General features: G+C 54.4%; 1 protein-coding gene across 5 annotated transcripts in view; it reads right to left on the reverse strand.

Moving 5' to 3' along the window:
- The window catches only part of GSG1L (GSG1 like), a 208295-nt gene that overhangs the window by 14312 nt on the left and 171872 nt on the right, over positions 1-22111 (reverse strand). For 2 of the 5 annotated variants that reach the window (XM_053894385.1, XM_019431913.2), the window contains 2 exons: positions 14679-14846; positions 9378-9619 (listed from right to left, as the gene is read on the reverse strand). In XM_053894385.1, coding sequence (XP_053750360.1) covers positions 9409-9619; positions 14679-14846 — 379 coding nt within the window. In that variant the 3' untranslated portion in view covers positions 9378-9408. Of the gene's footprint in view, positions 1-9377; positions 9620-11899; positions 11989-14678; positions 14847-22111 lie in introns of all 5 variants that reach the window. The other 3 variants (XM_053894386.1, XM_019431914.2, XM_019431915.2) reach the window with 2 other exon arrangements.

Genomic DNA, 22111 nt, shown 5'->3' on the forward strand with positions numbered 1-22111 from the left:
CCCGGCCCTCCGATTTCTGGCACAGAAGGTTTGGAAGGTGGCTCCTTCCCACCAACGTGTGTGGCTGCCTTCTCCTCTGGCGTCTCAGGATCACTGCAGCTCCAGAGGGGGCTGGCATTGGTGTGGCGGAGATGCGAAGCACGGAGCAGAGGCTGACGAGGGTCTGGTGGGGGCAGCTGCACACCGAAACCCTCACCCCTGGCCCAGCACTGCTTGGGCCCGAGACTGGGCAGGGCCGTGTTCCCACAATTGCGCTCGCCTCTTTGTAACCCAGATAAATTGCAGAGCTCCGCCTGGTCCAGTCCAGAGGAGCATCACCCTTCCAGGAGCACGGTCTGGTCCCCAGAGGTAGACACAATTCCAATCATTATCGTGTCTGCGGGAGAACACCGCCCGTGGCCGTACGTTTTGATATCTTTCCTCAATTCCTTTTTGCCTTTTGCTTGCTTTGCACTCCTCCACTCGCCTCCTCTTTGCACCGATACCCTCGTTTCTCTCATGCAGGGACGTCTCCGTCCTCTCCCAGGCAAATGCCCCACCCCTGTTTTCGGATTCCTCCTAGCGAGTCTTATGTCTAGTTGCCCGGTGTGTCCAGATGCGTGGGGCTAGAGAAGGAGACATGGGAAGGTGATGAATGACCAGCGAGCAATGCCAGATGCCTAGTAGAAGGGACAGGAACACTCGTGCACTGATCATTTTGGTTCCCTCGGACTGCTCATTCATTCATTCATTCATTCACTCAACAAGAACTTCCAAAGGACCTGCTCCGTGTTATCTACACCACATGCTGGGTGCATCACAGAAGTGCCTACGTCCCTTCACAGTCTCTGCCCTCAGAGAGCTTCTGATTGGGTAGGAAGGCAGCTTGCCACGAGTCAGAAAATGACAAGTGTTGCGGCGCCTGCTGACGCAGTTAAGTGTGTGTTAAGCGTCTGACATTGGCCCAGGTCGTGATCTCGCGCTCCGTGAGTTCGAGCCCCGCGTCGGGCTCTGTGCTGACGGCTCGGAGCCTGGAGCCCGCTTCGGATTCTGTGTCTCCCTCTCTCTCTGCCCCTCCCCAGCTCCCTCTCCGTCTCTCTCTCTCTCAAAAATAAATAAACATTAAAAAAAAGAAAGAAAAGAAAATGACAAGTGTCGTATAACGGCACCCAAGATTGCCCACTGTACTGAGGGGCTAGGCCTAGGCTTCCCAGGGAGCAAACTCTGAACACAGTTTTTGTCGTCGTTGTTGTTGTTGTGTTTTGTTTTTTTAACAAATATTTTCTAGGGCCTGGATGGTTCCAGACAGCAGAACAAAGCCCTAAGTGTTAACGCTACAGGAAGGCAGACATCATCGGCAGATAGCCTCGTCAATGCTATGAGAAGGTTCCGTACAAGGAAAAATGTTGTTTTTTTTCTTTTCTTCTCTTTTTTCTTTTCTTTTCTTTTCTGTTCTTCTTTTTTTTCATCCCTAGGAGAAGCATCTTTGTTATTTTCCTGATAGCACAGGCTTATTCCAACAACTATAACTCCCACACAATAGAGCAAAAGTCCCCCTATAATGACACCTCCATGTGATGGGATCACCACTGTTGGGAGTTTAGTGTATATCTTTCAGAACTTAACTTTTTTTTTTAACATATATAGTCTCAAATTAAACATGCTTTTTGGGGCGCCTGGGTGGCGCAGTCGGTTAAGCGGCCGACTTCAGCCAGGTCACGATCTCGCGGTCTGTGAGTTCGAGCCCCGCGTCAGGCTCTGGGCTGATGGCTCGGAGCCTGGAGCCTGTTTCCGATTCTGTGTCTCCCTCTCTCTCTGCCCCTCCCCCGTTCATGCTCTGTCTCTCTCTGTCCCAAAAATAAATAAAAAACGTTGAAAAAAAAATTTTAAACATGCTTTTGTAACCCGTTTTCTTACCCGCAAAAATCTCCAACATCTTTCCACATCAGTACACGTAAACCTCACTCGTCTGTTTCCTCATATTGTATGTGAAAGAACAGTTAACATTCAGTCCCCTACTGACAGATATTTAGGGGTTTGTCCAGTTTCTCACGCGTCTAACCTGCAAGACGCTAAGCCCCCATCCCCAGAGGTAATCAAGGAGAGAATATCACCATTTGTGAAACTCAAACGCTGGATGGAGGCTGGACTGTGTAGCTGAGCCCATCCCTGTCCCAGAGGGCCATCTTTCTGGCCATGTCCAGTGACTCTGGGTCAACAGATGCCTGCCCCGTCATGTAACGGGCCTTGAACATCCTCCTGCGTTTCACAGCCCTAACCTTGAACCGATTGTTCATCTACCCCAGGCTCCTAGTTCTCATGGCTTCTTATCTTCTGAGATCGTTCTTCACCAGGCCTCATGCGGTGCACCTCTCCTTGGGCTCTGCCGGGACCCTCAGCCCTGGGGAGAGGGGTCAGTGAGCCAAGGAGCTGGTGTTTAAGGAGAGAACCGGCCCCACCCGGTATGGTCCCTCCCCTCCCTGGTCACTCAAACCTCCAGGCCAAGAAGCTCAAAGTGCAACAGTTAACATATCAAAGAACACCTGCCAATTAGTGAGCATTTGCTGGGGCCAGGCCTTGTGCTGGGCTTGGGGGCCACAGGTACCACTCAGAGGGGCCTCTGCCCTTAAGCTCACGTTAATCCTGACTTAACATGCCAAGTTCTAGGCTAGAGAATGTTCATTCAGAAGGTTGGCAGGGCGGACAACTGCCTAGACCAGGTGTTGGCAAACTTCTTCTGTAAAGCTCTGGGTAGTAAATAGTTAATACGTGAGGCCTTTCTGGCCATACGGTCTCTGTCCCGACTACTCAACTGCCCCTGTAGTTTGTAAGCAGCCGCAGACCATGTGTAAACCAAGGGGCGTGTTGTTTAGTAGGTTATTTACAGCAGGTGGTGGGCGAGATTTGGTTTTCGGGAGACAGTGTGCTAACCCCTGGTCTTAACAAGGGTTCTCCACTTGGAGGCCCACCGAAGTCACCCTGGGAGGTTTCAATCACCAGGCGACACTAACGCACAGCCGGGGCTGAGAACCACCTGTTGGGACCAGCAGAGGCTGCTTCGAGGGAGCCCGCCGCACCTGCCACTGAAGCCGCATGCTGGAGGCCACGGGACCTGCTCACTTCTCAGACAGGGAGCTGGACTCACACAGGTCTGCCTGTCTCTCTGCTGTGCCGTGTGGCCATTCTGGAAAGAGCTGGTTTCCTTGCTCCCACACAGCCCCCTCTACCCGAGTCGTCCATGAAAGTAACAGATTTGCGGGCCCTCGTGAGGGGCTACGGCGTGGCAGCAGTCACGGCACGGGCTGATGGCCCTCCCATAGCCCCCCAGTGCTTCCCAGCAGGAAACACGTGAGGACGAGGAGATGCTTGGGGCACGACTGAGCCCCGCGCCCTGCGGCGAGGAGGGATCGCGGCCGACGGCAGCCCTATTACCAGGCAGCGTGGCCTTGTGCGGCTCACCTGGATCCCGTGGTCTAGCGGTTTCTATGTGGCAACGGGCACACAGCGGTAAGCATGAGCACACTGCCCCCGCTGGCGAGTGCGGAGCCCGGAGCCTGGCACCTGACGCAGTGAGGACGCCAGACAGGTTCACCACCACTGCTCGTAAACCTGCTTAATCGTTCTTCCCCGGTACGCTTTGGAGTCCGAGAGAGAGGGTGGCATCTCGCTCATTCCCCACTCGGAGGCCTCAGGGTCTAGCCGAGCGTTTGGTTAGCCGGGAAGGAAGGGAGAGAGGAGGCGCACAGGCGGCCCGAGGCTGAGATCAGCCCACGTGGGGAGCATCCAAGGTGCTGAGTGGAAAGGAGAGAACTTTCCACCGTGCGGAAAGGAGAGAAACCATGGCAAAGGGCACCAGGTGACAATTACATTTGACCTGACCTGTGATTTCCTGGAGGAAATATTATGTGCTTTCTGGAGACAGGCTTTTTTTCTTTTTTAAATGGTGGTGTGAGAAATTACCCACAAATCCCAGTAAGGGCCTTGCTGGGGAAATGGGGGGTGCTGGGACCGAAGCAGTGCTCAGAAGGGCGGGCAGCGGGTGGGGGGAGGGGCAGCGAACCCCCCCCCCCCCCCCATGCGCTTCCCTCTGCGGGTGCTGGGCGTCTCTTCTATGAGCTACTTGAGTCTCGACATGTCCCGATCGCCTGTGAGTCTTGATTTCCTCCTCTGGTCAATGGGCAGAAGAAGGTTACCTCTCGAGGCGGCTTCGGGATTAGGTGAAGGATTCCATGTAAAGCGCTGTGTAGAGTTCTTCCCGATACCGTTATTACGATGGTCGCCAGCGCCCTCATCCCCCGGGGACTTTACGGCCTGTCCCTCTGTGACTTCACCTCATAGCCCCTGGCATGGAAGGATGGTGTTTTAACATGCTCACCAATCCCCGCCCCTCAAAAGGAGCCACACACCCCTTCCCTCCTTCCATGCCATCAGTCAGACCTGAGCCACGTGCTGCCACAGGAAAGGGGTGTTTTGGAAAAAGCAGGGAAAAGGCTTCAAGGCATCAGGTATGTCTGGATTCAGAGCAGAGGGCACCCACAGGAGGAGGAGGAGGAGGAGGAGGAGGAAGAGGGGGAGGAGAAGGAGGGGGACTAGAAAGGGGAGGAAGAGGAGGAGGAGGAGGGGGAGTGGGAGGAGGGGGACTAGAAAGGGGAGGAAGAGGAGGAGGAGGAGGGGGAGTGGGAGGAGGGGGACTAGAAAGGGGAGGAGGAGGAGGAGGAAGAGGGGGAGGAGGAGGAGGGGGACTAGAAAGGGGAGGAAGAGGAGGAGGAGGAGGAAGAGGGGGAGGAGGAGGAGGGGGAGCTGGGGAGGAGGGGGACTAGAAGGGAGAGGAGGAGGGGGTAGTGGGAGGGGAGGAGGGGGAAGAGGAGGCGAGGAGCCTTCTGCCCCAGAAGAGACAGAGTCTTCCCAAAGTGGGGACAAGGAGAGTCAGAGCAGAAACTCACAGTGAGTCGAATGCTGTGTCTGGTGCCCAGTGAATGACCCCCGGGGAAGGGTGACAGGAACCGCTGGTACCCGCTCTGACTTGCTGGCGCAGGTTAACCCTGGCCCAAGAGCCCTGCTTTGCGGCATTGGTGACTACTCCCGGCGTGGCTGATCTGAAGGGACCGGTGTGACATCACTGACCACGAAGCACATCGGCTCCAGCCCCGTGGCTGGCTAGTGGCAGGACTGCGCGTGAACTCAGGTTTATCGGTCCTCGTATCTTGAGTGTTTCTCCGTGTCCTGCAGGGATTCTCAGCCGCACCCCCCCCCTCCTGCCCCACCGGGTGGTACCTGCCCCACCTGCGTTGCGAGGTCCTACAGGCAAGTGAGGCTGATGTCCCGCCTCCTCAGGAGGCCCCCAGTACCTGCCCGCTTAATTCCAGGGCCAAACGTGGCCACAGCAGGTCAAGTCGCCACAGCCAGGGGCTCTGCCAGGCCTTCCCTCTGCTGTGGCAGGAGCCCCGGGGCCTCTCCAGCACAGCCCTTCCAGAATATCCTCCCTCCCCTGTGACCTTGTTGTGCCATCCTCAAAGCCGGCCCCTCTCTCGCCGTGCCCGGGTTGGCTTCTGTTTTCCGAGCCACCAGCCACTTCCAGGTATGAACTGGTACGTACGTTCCCCCTCAATCTTCAATCTACCTTGGACCAATTTTTTGAAATAAAATACAATAAAAATGAGTAACTAGAAAATGAAACGGGAAAACCACATACGAAGAGCAAGCTCGGGTGTCCCAGCAGCCCCTTCCTTCCTTCCTTCCTGCCTTCCTGCCTTCCTGCCTATTGTTGAGAGAGCTTGTGCATGCTCGAGCAGGGGGCAGGGGCAGAGGGAGACAGAGAGAAAATCCCAAGCAGGCTCTGTGCCATCAGCGTGGAGCTGGACTCGGGGCTTGATTCCATGACGCCGGGATCGTGACCTGAGCCGGAATCAAGAGTCAGATGCTCAACCGACTGAGCCACCCAGGCCCCCGGCAACCCCCACTTTCTGCCAGAGCCTCCAAACTTGGACCTCAACTCCTGTCCTCACGTCACTGTGGATGTCTGCAAATGGGCACTGGTTCGGGAGCCACACTCTGCGTGCTGCTGGGGTGCGGGGCCTTCCTTTACCCGCTGGCCACGTCCGCCTCCTGAGTCACGCGCAGGCCGCCTCTGCTCTGTGCTCCGGCCCCCGTGTTTCCTGGACTTAGTAGTGCCCACTAGTCACCGGAGCGGCTGGTTAAAACGCACATTAGGGTTCGGCAGGTCTGGGGCGGGGCCTGAGATGCCGCATTCTAGCAGGTTCCCAGGCGAGGCTGATGCCGTTGGCCTGGGATCACATCTGAGGAGCCAGTCGCCGGACCCTTGGCTTTGGGAGCGTGTGGGGCTCCGCTAAGCTTCGTTCCGGTCGCCCTCTGCATCCTAGGCCGCGGCCCAGCGGACCAGGCCTCCAGGGTCCCCCCCATAGTCCTGGCCACACATGGGCATCACCAAAGAGCTGGGAGCAGTGCCGGTGGGGCAGGAGGGCGCCGGGGGCTGAGGGGGGAGCCTAGCCAGCTCCCTCCCGCTTCTCATGTCCCCTCCAGCTGGCTGTTATTTAGGAGAACACGTGGGAGTTCAGGGAGCGGCCGTTCCTTCCAGATGTTCTCCCCGCTCCCCTTCGATCGTTTTCCACTTCAAGGGCCCATCTGTGCGCTTAGCTTTCTTTTCACGCACCGGCGGCCGGCGGCCTAATCGTGGAGCCGGGCGGGGGTCCTGCAGTGTCCACGGGGCCACCTCCAATTTCTGGGCATCACACTCCTCTCCAGAATACACGGTGATTTCAAAGGACCCCAACAAAGAGTAAGGAAGCGTAAGGTGCACTGCTGGCCGTGGAAACAGCCGGATGAGAGGATGTCGTGCCTGAATGGGTCTCAGAGGCTAAATATTGGGGGACAGTCGCGGAGGACAAAGGACACCGTGATTCTGAAATGATCCATGTGCACTGGAATAAAAGGCTGGAATTACAAGAAACGTCGGCAAACCGATGACCACAAATGGGAAATTAAGATTCCACAACGTCTTATCAAAAGCGCCATTCCAAAATAGGGGGCAATAAATGAGTTTTTCCAAATGATGCCTTTTTTTTGCTCTTCCCGTCTCGTGAGTGGTATCATCATGATGCGAAAGACACATTTGGAAAATAACGGAAAAGATAAATAGCCACGTAGCCAACGCCTTCCCTGATGGTTACGTGCAGTTGGCAATTTTTTTTCCTCTCCAGTCTCTCTGATACTAGGGTTTTAAGTGAGACCTCTGGAGAAGAGCGCCTTGAGATTATTTTCAGAACCACATGGGTGAGAAATTGCGACTTAGGAAAAAGAAACAAATAATCACTAGAACAAAGTGGAACCCCCACCTCACCTTCAACGGCCTCTTGGGGGCTCCGGGGGCCCTGTGGTGCCCTCTAAGCCCCTCCGTCGGCCTACAGGGCGGTGGGCACACCTGAGGCGGGGTGCTGTTCAGCTCAGCCAGGGAAACGGGGAAACCGCACGCTCTACCCATCAGACTGGTGGGGGGGTAAAACAGGTGAGCGGACAGGTGTCCTGCCCTGCCCCGTGGACCTTGCTGAGTACCTGCGGGCTTAGAACTGAGTGCAGCGGGGGACGGTTCACGGGGCTGTTACAGGACAGATGGGGGTTTGTGCAGCTCAGGGTCAAGGCCGGAGGCACCACCTGAAGGCTGGACCTCGACACAGCAGAGTGGGGGGCACTCCGGGCAGAGAGGACGGCAGTCCGGCAGCTACCTGCAGGCAGGGGAACCATGTGGCTGGGGGACTGCGAGGGCCCAGGGGGTGCTGCACACAGGGGAAGGGGACCGGGGTCCTCAGCGAAGCTAGGCAGTGGCCGCATAGGTGATGGCGAGAAGCTATCGGGAAATGGAGAGGTGTTTTAGGCAGAAAGCTGGGGGCAGGGGTGCCCGGAGACTAGGAGTGCAGAGAAGGGGAGGGGGTGGGCTGACGGCAGGGGTGAGGCCAGATGCAGGAAGACCACGCAGGGCCCGCAGGGGTCTGGCTCGAATACGCCGGACCAGGAGGCAGAGAGATGCGGCAAAAGACCGGGTTTGGAGGAGACCATCGTGAGTCGGTCCTGGCCCTGCTGATTTTAGGTGCTTTTGAGAATCCGAAGTAGCAGGAACAAAGAGGCAGATGGATATGGAGTGAGGCGGTCTGGGGTTGACTAAGAGTGTGGGAGTCCTGGCACATGTGCGGCCACTGAGGCTCACGTCAACTGAGGACAGAAGAGGGCCTAGAAGGAGCCCTGGGAGCATTGCCATTTAACAGAACGGGGGCGGGGGAGGGGAGTGGGTGGGGCCGAGGGAGGAGGGTGCGTGCTGAGCGTCAGGGCCCCTGGGAGCTGTTTGGGGGTGGGGGTGGGGGGCAAAGGGCAGACTGCAGGGGGCTGTGCGGTGAGAGAGAGATGACGAAGTGGACACAGACCTTTCCGAGAGCTTCCCTACAACAGATGGGAGAGCAGAAAGCACAGAGCCCCCTCTGCACCGGGCAGGGGGATGGGCAAAGTGGGGCTCAGCCCCTCGACGGTGTGGGAGTCGTTCATGCCCGGGCCCATCTCCCCCCACCACCACCCCCCACCCCGGCTTGGCATCGAGCTGCTCCGTGTCTGCCTCCAGGGACCAGCGAGGGCTGGGCCCCGGGAAGCAGGCCTGGGGAGGGCTCCCAGCCCACACTGTCGCCCCCGGAACTGTGGGAGGAGGAGAGAGATTGGGGATCCAGGTCCAACTCCCACTCCTAAGTCAACCAAACTGCTCAGCTTTTCCTAAATACGTTTGTGTGCCCCCCCCACCCCCACCCCATCGCCAGCTTTTGCTCATGCTGCTGCCTGAGCCTGAGAACGCCTTCTCTCACCCACCGCCCTCTGGCCGCTGAGCGCTGCACGTGTCTTTCAAAACTTGGCTCAAGGGCCTCATCTCTGAAAGCCCTTCTATCTTCTAGCTCCCGGGGATGGGCCCAGGCCCTCGGCCTGCCGTCACCTCCAAGAGACCCCATGCTTGGGGTGCTCACTAGACGCCGAGGCAGGGGCAAGGCGGGTGATGGAGAGCCCCGAGGACTCCCCGGGGGCACCTGCTCCTCCCTCCAGCCCACAGACACCACGCAAGAACAGGGGCCCAGCGAGGCCAGACCCTCCGCTTTCTCGTGAGAAGCAAACCCCTGGATGTTTTAACGTGAACTCTCCTGATTTTTACAACTCAGCCGAAATCGAAAAATGTGGAAACCACCCCGGGGGGCCAAACAAAGCACGTCTTTCTGCTGAGTTCTCCAGCGGCCGCCAAGAGCACAGCACGTGCTGTGCCCCTTTCTCGGGCAGGGAGCGTGTCTTACTTGCCCTGGGTAGGGAGGTTTCTGGCAGGGGTGTGGCTGGGGAAAGGGGGGCCCTGGTTTAGTTACAGATGCTCCGCTGCATCATCTCACGTAATCTTCAAAAGTGCAAAGAAGGTGTCAGCCCATCTTCCAGCCAGGAAAACCGAGGCTCCAGGAGGTGAGGTGACCCACAGCTGGGGACGGACCCACAGCCAGTAAACTCCGGCGTCAATTTCCACCCTGGTGGATTTCTTAATGAGAGCAGCCGGGGTTCGACGAGGACGTGCAGGCCAGGCCCAGGAACAGCGCCCGCAACAGGAAGCACAATCCTGCATTGTGATCAGAGGGTCGGTCAGATACCTTATTGGACTGAGGTTCCAGGCGCCAGGACCCAGTGGAAACCAGAGAGACCATTCCCGGCTTTCTCTGGCAGCAGCATGCACACGGGAAGGAGGCAGGCACGGACGAGGCAGTAAGGGAATCAACACGTTCAGAGAGGGCCATGCCACGGAGCAAGGTGAAGGGCCCCAGCAGAGGCGCAGGAGCTGTCCTCCCTCCGGAAGCCCCGGAACTTTCTCTCTCCCACCCCCGCGGCTTTCCCCCGGGAGGAGGGATGTCTGTTCAGTGCAGCTGAATTCCTCCTGGAGTCCAATCCAACAGGTCTGGCTCTCCTCCACGCGTCGTTAAAGCAGATCTCAACATTAAGCATTCAAGAAAGCCGGGCCTGCAAATATTTACCTTTCGTTCAACAGCTTCCGACCCTCCCCTCAGGAGGCCCCATTAAGATGCCCTCCTCGGGGATGGGAGGCAGGGTGACTGGGAGAGCTTAATTCCAGACATTTCTCTGAGCAGGAGAGGCTGTTCAGACTCAGGGGGAGGCTCCCCAGTCTCTGCTCTGCTCCGCATGCGTGTGCACATGTGCACACGTGTGTACACACACACACACACACACACACACCCCTTTCTTCCACATCCCACTGCATTTCAAAACCTCTAAAATTGTCCTCAGTCCAGGGTACAGCAGGAGAGGCCTGGAGGAAGGGGGATCCACAAATGCCTCTCCCCCAGACAGGAATGGCAGGGATGCCTGGGAGACCCTGCACCGTCTCCCAGGGCACCAGCCCCACTCTCACCCTGTGACCCTCGGCAGACTCCCCTCATTCACCCCTGCAAACCCAGCTCCCACCTCAGTGTCAGGCAGAGGCTTCTGACCAGTCCTGAGAGGCCACACCTCACGAGACTGACCGTGGCCTGCTTCAAATCCCAGCTCTAGCACTTACCAGCTGTGTGACCTTAGACAAGTCACTTTACCTCTCTGTGCCTTGATTCTGCATCTATAAAATGGGGACACAATAGTACCTACCACCTCACACAGGGGCTGTGGAATTCACTGAGGCCACAATCTAGAGCAGACAGAAGAGTGTTTGGCACAGGCCATGCACCATACGTCTGCTGTGGTTATTCATACGGTTATTAGATTCCCAGTATCTGAAATGCCGTCTCCTAGGCCGATCATCCTAAACTCATCATTACCAAGCTTTACGTTTCACATGAGTAGCAGACGAAATGGATGCCTAAACACAAAACGTACCCAGCACATCACCCGGGGTATCAAAGTGTGACTTCCCAGGCTGCTGACGGCTCAGGGCTCTCCCACTTGGGGTCGGAGGACACTGGCCCAGACAGGCTCAGTGCCTTACCCGAAGTCACACAGCAGCGAAGCCACAGGACTGGAACATGCCTGCACGCAGATCGAGTCTTCCTTCCACCCCTTGCTCCTTCCACAGCCCGCCCCAGCCCCAAGGAGGAGGGAGCAAAGGCACGGTGGGCCCCCGGGACCTCCCCCGTCCTGTCCCTGGCTGCAGTTCTGAGGACACTGGCCACTGCACCCGTGCAGAGATCTATCCATGTGCTCTGAGCTCTGAGTGGGGAAGGCACCAAAAAAAAAAAAAAATAGAACAGCCCAGCTAAGCTGAAATGCTCTCCTCAGAGAGGAAGGGAAATAAAATTTGATGAACCTCTGCATAATGTTCAAGTTATGAACGCGTAAAGTGATATTCTGCACATATGCTGGGTCCCATTCATCTGCCCCCACATTGCTGGGGCCTGAGCTGTTAGGGACCGTTCCAACCAGGGCACTGGCAAACGGCAACTTCTTGCTGATGGGGTACTGTCTTCTGTCTCAGCAAAACAGGGCTGGCCGTGGGTGCCCCGGGCTCTCCCACGGCCGAGGCGGCAGCTGGTGCAGTGTTAATGGGGCGCTTTCAGACATCGGGCTGTATGGCTGCTATAAACGCTTCCTGAGCTCCTACTGGGGGTCCCGTGCGACGCCAGTCACTGCCACCTTCCTAATGAGTGTGCTCTGTCCACGCCCGGGGGCAAGGCGGCCCTGTATGCCTGGTTAGTCTGACTCCCGTCCCGGCCCCAGCTGCCCCGGGACTGGACCCCTGACCTGGGACTTTGGCGTGGGGGTGCTGGGAAGCTAAATCGCATCCTGATGATCATAAAGCTTGAGCTGAATGAGCGTGAGGCACAGCCAGGCCTGAGGCCTCCCAAGAGAAGAATTCAGTTTACGACCCCGAGAAAAAACCAATTTAATAAGCACCTACTAGGGGGCCTGGCCTAGTTGTAGGTGCTCGGAATACAGTGGGGAATATGACAGCGAAGGCCTTCTGCCGTGGAGCTCGCAGCCTGCAAACTATCCAACAGACAAACAGAATAAGGTCAGATTGTGTAGGTGCTCTGAAAACAACAGCGACTAGAACAGAGTGTGTGGGGCAAATTTAGACCGAGTGATTAAGGAAGGCCTCTCTGAGCAGGCGGCATTCAAGCCGAGGCCTGAGTGACCCAGCCAGCTGAGTCTTCTAAGCAAGGGCGTAGCAAGTGCAAAGGGCCCCAAGGGGGTGAGCTTGCAGTGCTCAAGGGACAGAAGGGACACCCACGTGGCACAGGAGAGACAGGTCCGTGTGTGCCTCTACATGCGACTCCTAGGCTTGAAGCCCTTCTAATGCCCCGCAGAGAGTCCAGCTCCTCGATGCTGCCCAGCCCCGCAGCCTCCTTCCCCCTTTTCCTCCCCAGGCTCTGTCATCACTCTGGACAACCCTTCAGTTCCCTGCCACTGAGAGGCATTATTACACATCCAGTGTGCTCTCCTAAAAGCAGGCCCTGTGATAAGGATTTGACAGGTAGTTTATTCAGGAGGTGGTCCCAGGAAATATGCTAACTAGAAAGTTAGCCTATCTTCCACTCATTCATTATCCACCATCCATCCATCCATGCATGCATCCATCCATCCACCCACCCACCCGTCCGTCCATCCATCCATCCATCCACCCAGCCACCCACCATACATACATACACCCAACCACCCATCCACCCATCCACCCACCCAACAAAACATACATACACCCAACCACCCATCCACCCACCCACCTACCCATCCACCCGTCCACCCACCCATCCGTCCATCCACCCACCCACCCACCCACCCAACAAAACATACATACACCCAACCACCCATCCACCCACCCACCCACCCGTCCATCCATCCATCCATCCACCCACCATACATACATACACCCAACCACCCATCCACCCACCCACCCATCCACCCATCCACCCACACACACACCCAACAAAGCATACATACACCCAACCACCCATCCACCCACCCACCCACCCATCCACCTGTCCATCCATCCATCCATCCATCCACCCACCCACCCACCATACATACACACACCCAACCACCCATCCATCCACCCACCCACCCATCCACCCATCCACCCATCCACCCACACACCCACCCAACAAAGCATACATACACCCAACCACCCATCCACCTGTCCATCCATCCATCCATCCACCCACCCACCATACATACATACACCCAACAACCCATCCACCCATCCATCCACCCACCCACCCATCCACCCATCCATCCATCCACTCACCCACCCACCCAACAAAACATACATACACCCAACTACCCATCCACCCACCCACCCACCCGTCCACCCGTCCATCCATCCATCCATCCATCCACCCACCCACCTACCCAACAAAACATACATACACCCAACAACCCATCCACCCATCCACCCATCCATCCATCCACCCACCCATCCATCCGTTCATCCATCCATCCGTCTATCCACCCACCCACCATACATACACCCAACCATCCATCCACCCACCCACCCACCCATCCACCTGTCCATCCATCCATCCATCCATCCACCCACCCACCCACCATACATACATACACCCAACCACCCATCCATCCACCCACCCACCCATCCACCCACACACCCACCCAACAAAGCATACATACACCCAACCACCCATCCACCTGTCCATCCATCCATCCATCCACCCACCCACCATACATACATACACCCAACCACCCATCCATCCACCCACCCACCCATCCACCCATCCATCCATCCACTCACCCACCCACCCAACAAAACATACATACACCCAACTACCCATCCACCCACCCACCCACCCGTCCACCCGCCCATCCATCCATCCATCCATCCATCCACCCACCCACCTACCCAACAAAACATACATACACCCAACAACCCATCCACCCATCCACCCATCCACCCATCCATCCATCCATCCATCCACCCACCCACCTACCCAACAAAACATACATACACCCAACAACCCATCCACCCATCCACCCATCCATCCATCCACTCACCCACCCACCCAACAAAACATACATACACCCAACAACCCATCCACCCATCCATCCATCCATCCATCCACCCACCCATCCATCCGTCCATCCATCCATCCGTCCATCCACCCACCCACCATCCATCCACCCAACCATCCATCCATTCATCCATCCATTCATACACTCACCATTTATTGTTACTTCCTCTATTCCCAACTGGACTCTGAGGACTCGGGTGATCAGATGCCTGGTGGTCAGTCCCTGACCTTGAGGAGACTGCTCCTCTAGCAGCCATCAACAAACAACCCCACTGCTGGGTCCTCTTTTCACTCAATGCTGTGACAGAGCCCAAGAAGGGGACCTGGGTTCACTCTCTGTGCACCCTTATCTTGGTTCTAAGAAGCATGGGGCTAAATGGCAAACTCTCAGACTCAGTTTTCTTCTTCTTAGTTCCTTGGGTTCTGAGCACAAGGCAACCTCATGTCCAACAAAACATCAAAATGTCCCAGAAATTCCAACGCAATGGGGTCCAAACTCTGCCTCACCCAGACCGTCCCTTCTACCCCACAACCGCCCAGGGATGCTTCTGTCAGATCACTCACTCCAGTTTTTGACTGGAGCCCTGTGGCCACTGAGGCTGAGCCCCAGGCTTTGGCTTCCCAATGGTGGCCAGAGGCAACCCCATGTGTACTGACCTCTCCCGGAAGTACTTGATGGCCTCAGGGTCTATGAAGGTTGGCTCCTCCCGGTGGCCCTGCTCAAAGACCTTGCGCTTGTGCCGGAACTCAATGACCGTCTTGGTGTAGGAGTTGAGTGTGGTGACGGAGGCTGCCATGCAGCAGGTAAAGGAGCCCCACGCCAGGCTGCCAACAGACGAGGAGAGAGGTGCCACGGTGAGGGTGGGCCGGGGACAGGAAACCCCACCCACCAGACAAGCGCTCCTCCTGCACAGCTGCCTCCTCTGGGCCAGACCTGAGCAGGTGTTGCCGTAGAGCAGAACAGGATTTGGTCCCTGCCCCGCTCACAGTCTGTGCACTGATGCAGACATGACAGAGTTCATCACTGGGAGGCAAGAAAAGGGCGAGGCCTTCTATCCAAGGGGGCCAGCCTCCGGGAAGGTCACCAGAACACAATGATGCTTGTGTTGCACAGGGTCTTGGAGGATGAGTGAGCCTTTGCCAGCGGGAAGGGCATCCCAGGAAGAGGGAAGGGAGTGTGCAAAGGTGTGGAGGCATGAGGCAGTAGAGAACAGTCTCCGGTCTGCAGGAGGTTGGGGATGCTGGAGTGAGGGAGAGCGTGATTAGGTGAAGTTGATGATAGAAAAGGGGATGGGGGCAGACACCCAAAAAGCTGGGTTCCATGGGGGTTAAATTACCTCTGTTCATGCATGCTTTGGGCAAGATGCTTAACCCCTCTGCCTCTTATTCCTCATATCACTTCAACGGACACATCAACAGCACCACTTCACAGCATGGTTGCAAGGGTTAAAGGAAATGAGCCATTCAAAACGTCTTAGAACAGTGCCTGGCGCATACAGCGGGCACTCAAGAACAGCTTGCAGTCATTACTACCATTGCTATTTTCAACCTTCTTACTACCCACCCACTTCTATCTGACTTCATCTCCAAACTCTCCCCCTGAGAGATTAAGTTATAACGACCCGTGTGGCTTTCTGTTCTCCACTTCCTCCAAGCACAGCTGCGGACTCTTGGCCACACACACCTGATGTGTATGCTGAGCCAGCCAGGGCTGGAGAATCTGTCCTACCAACAACTGGAAAGCAGGGAAGGGCGGCACGGGGGTAGGAGACCAGCTGTCCAGGCTGCTGCATCTCTGACCCAGTGTCCGTTCTAGAAATGGTCTCCCACCTACTTCTGACCAGGAGTGGGTACCAGCCTGGTTCTACCGGTCAGGCCTCCCGGTCCCTGCTCCCCAGTCTCTGCCCTGATGACTGGTTTCCTCCAAACCAAGGGTTCAGCTTTGCTGCCCTGTATCAGAGCATCCCGTCTCCCCTTTTGCCCGCCACCCATTGGATCTCTCAACGTGACCACCACGCATTCCTCAAGGTCAGTGCAGCCCATCTCCCACACCCACTGCTCTCCTCTTTGTCAGCCCCTGGCCATCCAGAAGAAAAGCAAGGGGAAGTATGCGGATTCAGCCTTTTTCCCAAGGATCCCCTATCATCACCTGAACCTTATCACCAAAACCATTAATGGATTCCTTGTTCTTTCATGATAATGAGCTAATTTTGATCTCCCAGAAACTCTGAGTAGCTGTAATAGACAGGCATGGGGTCCACTTGGCCCCCTCTTAGAACGGCCTTGTCCATCAAAGAGTCCAGTAGGTGACCCCGCCCCCCTGTTCATACATGACTGGATGAGGGCTGAACATCTGGGAAGCTGGTCCAATCAGATACTCTCTCCTCTGAGCAATGAAACTCAAGACTAGTTCAATGTGGGGTACGTGTTTAGACAGGTGGAAATTAAAAGCATGATGATGGCAAATGAAGAAGCAGGCTTTTTCTGGGATTCCACAAGGATACATAGGTTAGTTTTGCCTGACCAGCATCCATTCTGTTAAGGGACCAGTGCTCCCCTCTTCTCAGGTCATGTGGTTTGTATGGAGCTGGCCTCACCCCCCCCCCCAACCTTTAGGCGTGATCACATGGCCAACACCTGGCCAATGAGAGCATCACTTCCCTCTGGCCACAGATATTGGTTCAAGGATGGGCATGTGACACCCGATCCCAGGACTCTTGCTCAAGCTGTTGGAAAACAGGGCTCATCTTTCTCCTGGGGTACCACACGGGTGGGATTTGAGCCTGGAGCTGCTGGGGCCTGCCTTGCCACTATGCAACCTGTTAATGAGGCTGCCTCAAAGCAGAGCCACGAAAAGGAGCTAGATCCTTGAGCTGAAGCCATTATCCCTGGATTTTTCAGTGATGGGTGCCCAAATTCCTTTATCAGATTTTTTTTCCCCTAAGCCAATTTGAATTGGGTTTCTGTCATTGGCAACCCAAGTTCTTATACAATTACTTTTTATACATTCCCTTCTTCTACATAGCTTAGTTTTAAAGTGAATTTCTAGTCTTGTCTAGGAGCAGGTCAACTACCAACTCTGATGACCCAACGAGAGGAGGAGTCTCTCTCTAACACATACCCCTGTTCAGCGTCCTCTCAGCCCTCACCACACCCTGTAATTCCCCTGTAGCTTTGTTTCCCCCTATTATTTATTATTCTTTGTTTTTAAATGAAACTTTCTATTTTGAGATAATTATAGATTCACATGCAGTTGTAAGAAATCATGCAGAGCGATCCATCCATGTACGTTTTCCCCGGTTTCCCTCATGGTAACATCTTGCAAACACAGAACAAGCATATTGACACGGATACAATCGAGATACAGAATATTTCCATCCATCACCGCAATGATCTCTCCTGTGGCCATTTTACAGCCACACCCACTCCCCTCCCAAACTCTGGCAACCAGTAATCAGTTCTTCCTTTCTATAATCTTGTCATTTTAAGAATGCTATATAAATGGAATTGCACAGCATGTATCTTGGGGATTGGCTTTTTTACTCGGTGTGATTCTCTGGAGAGTCGTCCCTGTTGCATGTATCAACCATTTGTTCCCTGATATCGCTGAGTTTCTCCACATCTGCATCAGCATTTCATGTTGTCACTTTTTTTTTATTTTAGCGATTCTGATAGATGTGTAGTAACACCTCATCATGGTTTCCATTTGCATTTTCCTAATGGCTAATGGTGGTGAACATCTTTTCAGTTGCTTACTTGCCATCTGTTTATCCTCTTTGGCAAAATCTCTGTTCATGTCTTCCTGCCCACTTTTTAATCGAGTTGTTTTGCTGCTGTTATTGTTTACTTTTGAGTTTTGAGTGTTTTCATTGATCCTACCTACGAGTCCTTTGTCAGAGCGGAGGCTAACAAGTCTTTTCTTCCTCAGCAACTTGTCTTTTCAACCTCTTAACAAGGTCTGTCACAGAGCAAAAGTGTTTAATTTTGCTGAAATCCAATTTATCAAATGTTCCTTTTATGTTTTTGATCCAATCGATATTAAATCTAAGACCTCTTTGCCTAGGTCTAGATTCAAAGATTTTCTATTTTTTTCTTCTAAAAACTTCATCATTTCACAATGTATATGTAGGTCCATGATCCATTCTGAGTTAATTTTTAGATAATGCATGGAGTTTAGATCGAGTGCTTTTTTGTTCTGTTTTGTTTTGTTTTTTTACCTATGACTGTCCAGTAGCTCCTGCAATATTTGTTGAAAAGGCTACTCCCCCCTCCACGGAACGGAAATGCATCTTTGTCAAATATCAATGAGGCATATTTTTGGGTTCCTTATTCCACACCGTTGATCTGTGTGTCTACCCCTCCACCAATACCACACAATCTAGACTACCATAACTATGTATTAAGTCTTGAAGTTGGGAAGACTTCCCAATTTTGGCCTTCCACTTTTAGCCTTCTTTTTCAAACTTATTTTAGCTATTCTAGCTCCTTTGCCTTTCCTAATAAATTTTAAAATAATCTTACCTATACCTACAAGAAATCTTGCTGAGATTTTCACAGGAATTGCATGAAACTGTATACTAGCTCGAGGAGAACTGACATCTTCACCACAAACACGCTGTCTCTCTCCATCTATTTGGATCTTCTCTGATTCCTTTCATTGGTATTTTGTGGTTTTCACCATGGAAGGCCTACAAATGTTTTGTTAGATTGATGATGAAGCGTTCACTGTGTTGAATGCAAATGGTATTGTATTTTTAGTTTTGTTGTCCAACTGTTCAATGCCGGTTTATGGAAACATAATAGGTTTTTACATTATTTGTCTCATATCCTGAGACTCTACTGAACCTATACATCAGGTCTAGGCATGTTTTGGTAGATGTCTTGGACTTTTCTACATAGACAATCCTGTCATCTGCAAACAAGTCTGGTTTATTTCTTCCTTTCCAATCTGTGTGCCTTTTATTTACTTTTCGTGCTTTATTGCACTAGCAAGAAATTCCAGCACTATGTTGAGGAAGAGTTGCGCTCCCAGTCTTAGGGAGAAAACGTTCAGTCCTGTTACTGCCTGCTGGGGGTGAGGTCCAGGCTCCCCGTGGGATTTCCACTGCCACTTGGGGATGGGTGGGGCTTGTTACTTTCCCAGCAAAGTGACAGTCCCAGCTCCCTACTCTGGCACCACCACAGCAGGTGAGGGGGCATGCAGTTAGGTGCCTCCTTATAGCCTGGTGAGGGGAGTCTAAGCTTGGCATGAGTGGGGGTCAAACCACAGTTGTTGGGGTTGTTGTTTTTTTTGTCTGTTATGTATCACTATACGGTTATTGCTAAACATTCTGTCTTGGTAGGCTGCCCCTTTCCTGGTCTTTGGCTATAGAAAGCAGACTCCATGGTGTGTGTGTGTGTGTGTGTGTGTGTGTGCACGCGTGCACGCCTTTTCACATTGCTGGCTTGCTGACTTCTTCATTTGTAGATCGGGATGCGCTAGACAAAAAGTACTCACCAATATGCTCTCAGTCCCTGGCCAGCCTGCTGTCTCGTGTCTACCTTTTAGCATCCTCTTATGCTGCTTTATGTATAATGTTCCAGGAGTGCTAGCCGGGACTTAGCAGGAGGAATAGGGAGAAGGATGTCTATTCCATCATCCCAGAAGCGGTAGCTCCCCCACTCCCGCCCCAGAACATCAGCTTCATGAAAACAGGAGCTTTGTTTTGTTCCCGGCTATATGCTCAGCACCAAGGACAGTGCCTGGCACATAGCAGGTGCTCAATAAATATTTGCAGAATGAACAAACACAGATTGAACAGCTATAAAAATACTGCCCTGCTTTTAATGTGGGTGAGGGGCTCAGAGCCTCATCCTCCCTGCCGTGCCTCATCCCAAGACCCCTCTGGGCCCTCACGCAGGACACTGTTTGAAAACCTCGGGACTGGAACGCTTCCTGCTGTTTGCAGCTTGCAATTCTGAGCTGGTGCACCCCTGGGCTGCTGCCTGAGGTACGTGGGTGGTTGGCCTGGTTTTTGGAGCCAAGAGCAGAGTGGACACTGTGGGGAGGAAAGGGGAGGGTGATGGGGTGGACAGAGTGACTGTCAACCACTCTGTCCTCTGGGAGCTGTGGGGGGCAGGGGCAGGGGAATGCCGGGGGCCGATTCAGAGATGCATAGATGCCACCCTGCAGTGTCCCCCAGGCCCTCCTCCATGGGAAGACTGTTAACTGACCACTGAGGGGGGCAGCCCTAGTTCTCTTTCAGGCCAGACGGGCACAGAATCATTGTGCCCAAATGCTCGGTCCAGGCCATGCTCAGTGCCCCAGAGCTGATGGGACCAGGAGCTGATGACGGCAGGTTCTGGGGCCCCAGGCAGTCCAGCCATGGCCAGCAGGCGTCCTTGGGCGGCCACACCTCTCCTTCCCTTCCCTGGTCTTAAACAAAAGGAGGCAAGAACCACCTGCCTTGAGGGACATGAGAAAGAGTGAGAGCTTCCTGCTGATCACACAGCCTCTCAGCAGGGACACCAGCAAACACATCCTCCCCAGTGGCTCTTTGGGGCCAAGGTTCTTCTACGGTCATGGCAGCAGAACCCCCCACCCCTAAGGGATCGATCTGCTGAAATGCCAGCTAAGGCCTGCAGAGAGGGCAGGGCAGCCAAGGGTCCTGAGAGAGAGGGAAGAGGCTAGCCTTCTATTTCCACAGGGTTGTGGAGACTGGAAGGGAACAAGGGGAGGAAGGGAGGGGGGCAGCAGTGAGGCCATCACACTTCACACAGATGGGGTCCCAGAAGCAAACAGAGAGGCACCACCTCTCTGGGACCTGGCCCAACTTGCTGCTCTCTTGCTGTGTGACCTGTGCCAAATCGCTTAACCTCTCTGGGCTTCTAGCTCTTATAAAGCTACAACTCCACGATGCTCTCCTACCCTCAGTCTGCAGACTAAATGCTCAGGACTGGGGTTTCACTGTGTGTGTTGTGGTAGGAGGGGCCCTTTTTTCCTATCTTTCTCACTTTGATCAAATTGAAAACAGAAGCACAGAGTGACTAGCTTTCCCCTTCCCCGCCATCGCCAGGAAAAGGACACGCTGACATTCCACGTGGGGGTCACAAACACATTCCCGCAGACTCAGCTGGATGGTGAAGTGAGGAAAGTATAAGGCGAGAAGGAGTGGTGGGGACAGGGGTGAACCGGATAGCATGGGCCCCATCTACGGGGGCAGCCACCCCTCAGCTTCAGCCGCCGGCTGCCATGTGGCAATGCCAGTTAGGCAAGGACATAGCCCCTAATGGTCAAGAGAAGCCCAAAACTTGGATTTTTGCCTAAAATGTTTGCCTTTTTTTAGACGGTTAAAAGCAAATACAACTTTTATAGAACATCGTGGCAGGCCACCCAAAACGTCTACTGGCTGGGTTCAGCCCCTGGGCTAAGAGGAGAGTTTTTTTTGGAAAAAAAAAAAAACAAACAAACAGGCGGGAGGGCTGGAGGGGCTCCGGGCTCAGGGTGAGGATGGGGTTCTGAAGCTCTATCACGGCCACACCAGCGAGCTGGGCAGTGACAGGAAGTCACGGCCAGGGCTGGATACTAAGAGAACACTAAAGTCCTGGGAGCAAATGTGAGCGGTGCATCCAGGGCGGATGGAGACCCTGTGAGGCATGCGTTATTATTATCGACTCGAGAGATGAATCACTTGAGACGCTGGGTTGCTTGCCTTTAATAGTAACACGCGTGGAGCACATCCTCTGTGCTAAGCACCTCACACGTGTTATTTCACATAGTCCTCATTGCAGCCCCTCCCTAAGGATGCCCCCCGCTGGGAGCCTCACCTCCCGGGGTTCATGCTTTGTGTGGGCCCCTTCTCCTTGAATCTGGCCCATCACTTGCTCTTGACCAACAGACGCAGCGGAAACGACAGTGTGACTTCTGAGGCAAGGTCACAAAATAAACTTGTAGGTTCTGCTCGGATCTCTCGGAATGCTTGCTCCCCACAGGGGCCCGGCCACCGGCCTGGAGAAGCTGGTCCTGCTGACAGCCTAGCTGAGCCCCCAGCCCCCGGCCAGCACCCACAGCCAGTGCTGGGAGGGGCCAGCTTGGACCGCCCACCCAGCCA

This window comes from Panthera pardus, unplaced genomic scaffold, assembly GCF_024362965.1.
Source record: "Panthera pardus isolate Hobbes unplaced genomic scaffold, ASM2436296v1 HiC_scaffold_5, whole genome shotgun sequence".
Taxonomy (NCBI): Eukaryota; Metazoa; Chordata; class Mammalia; order Carnivora; family Felidae; genus Panthera; species Panthera pardus.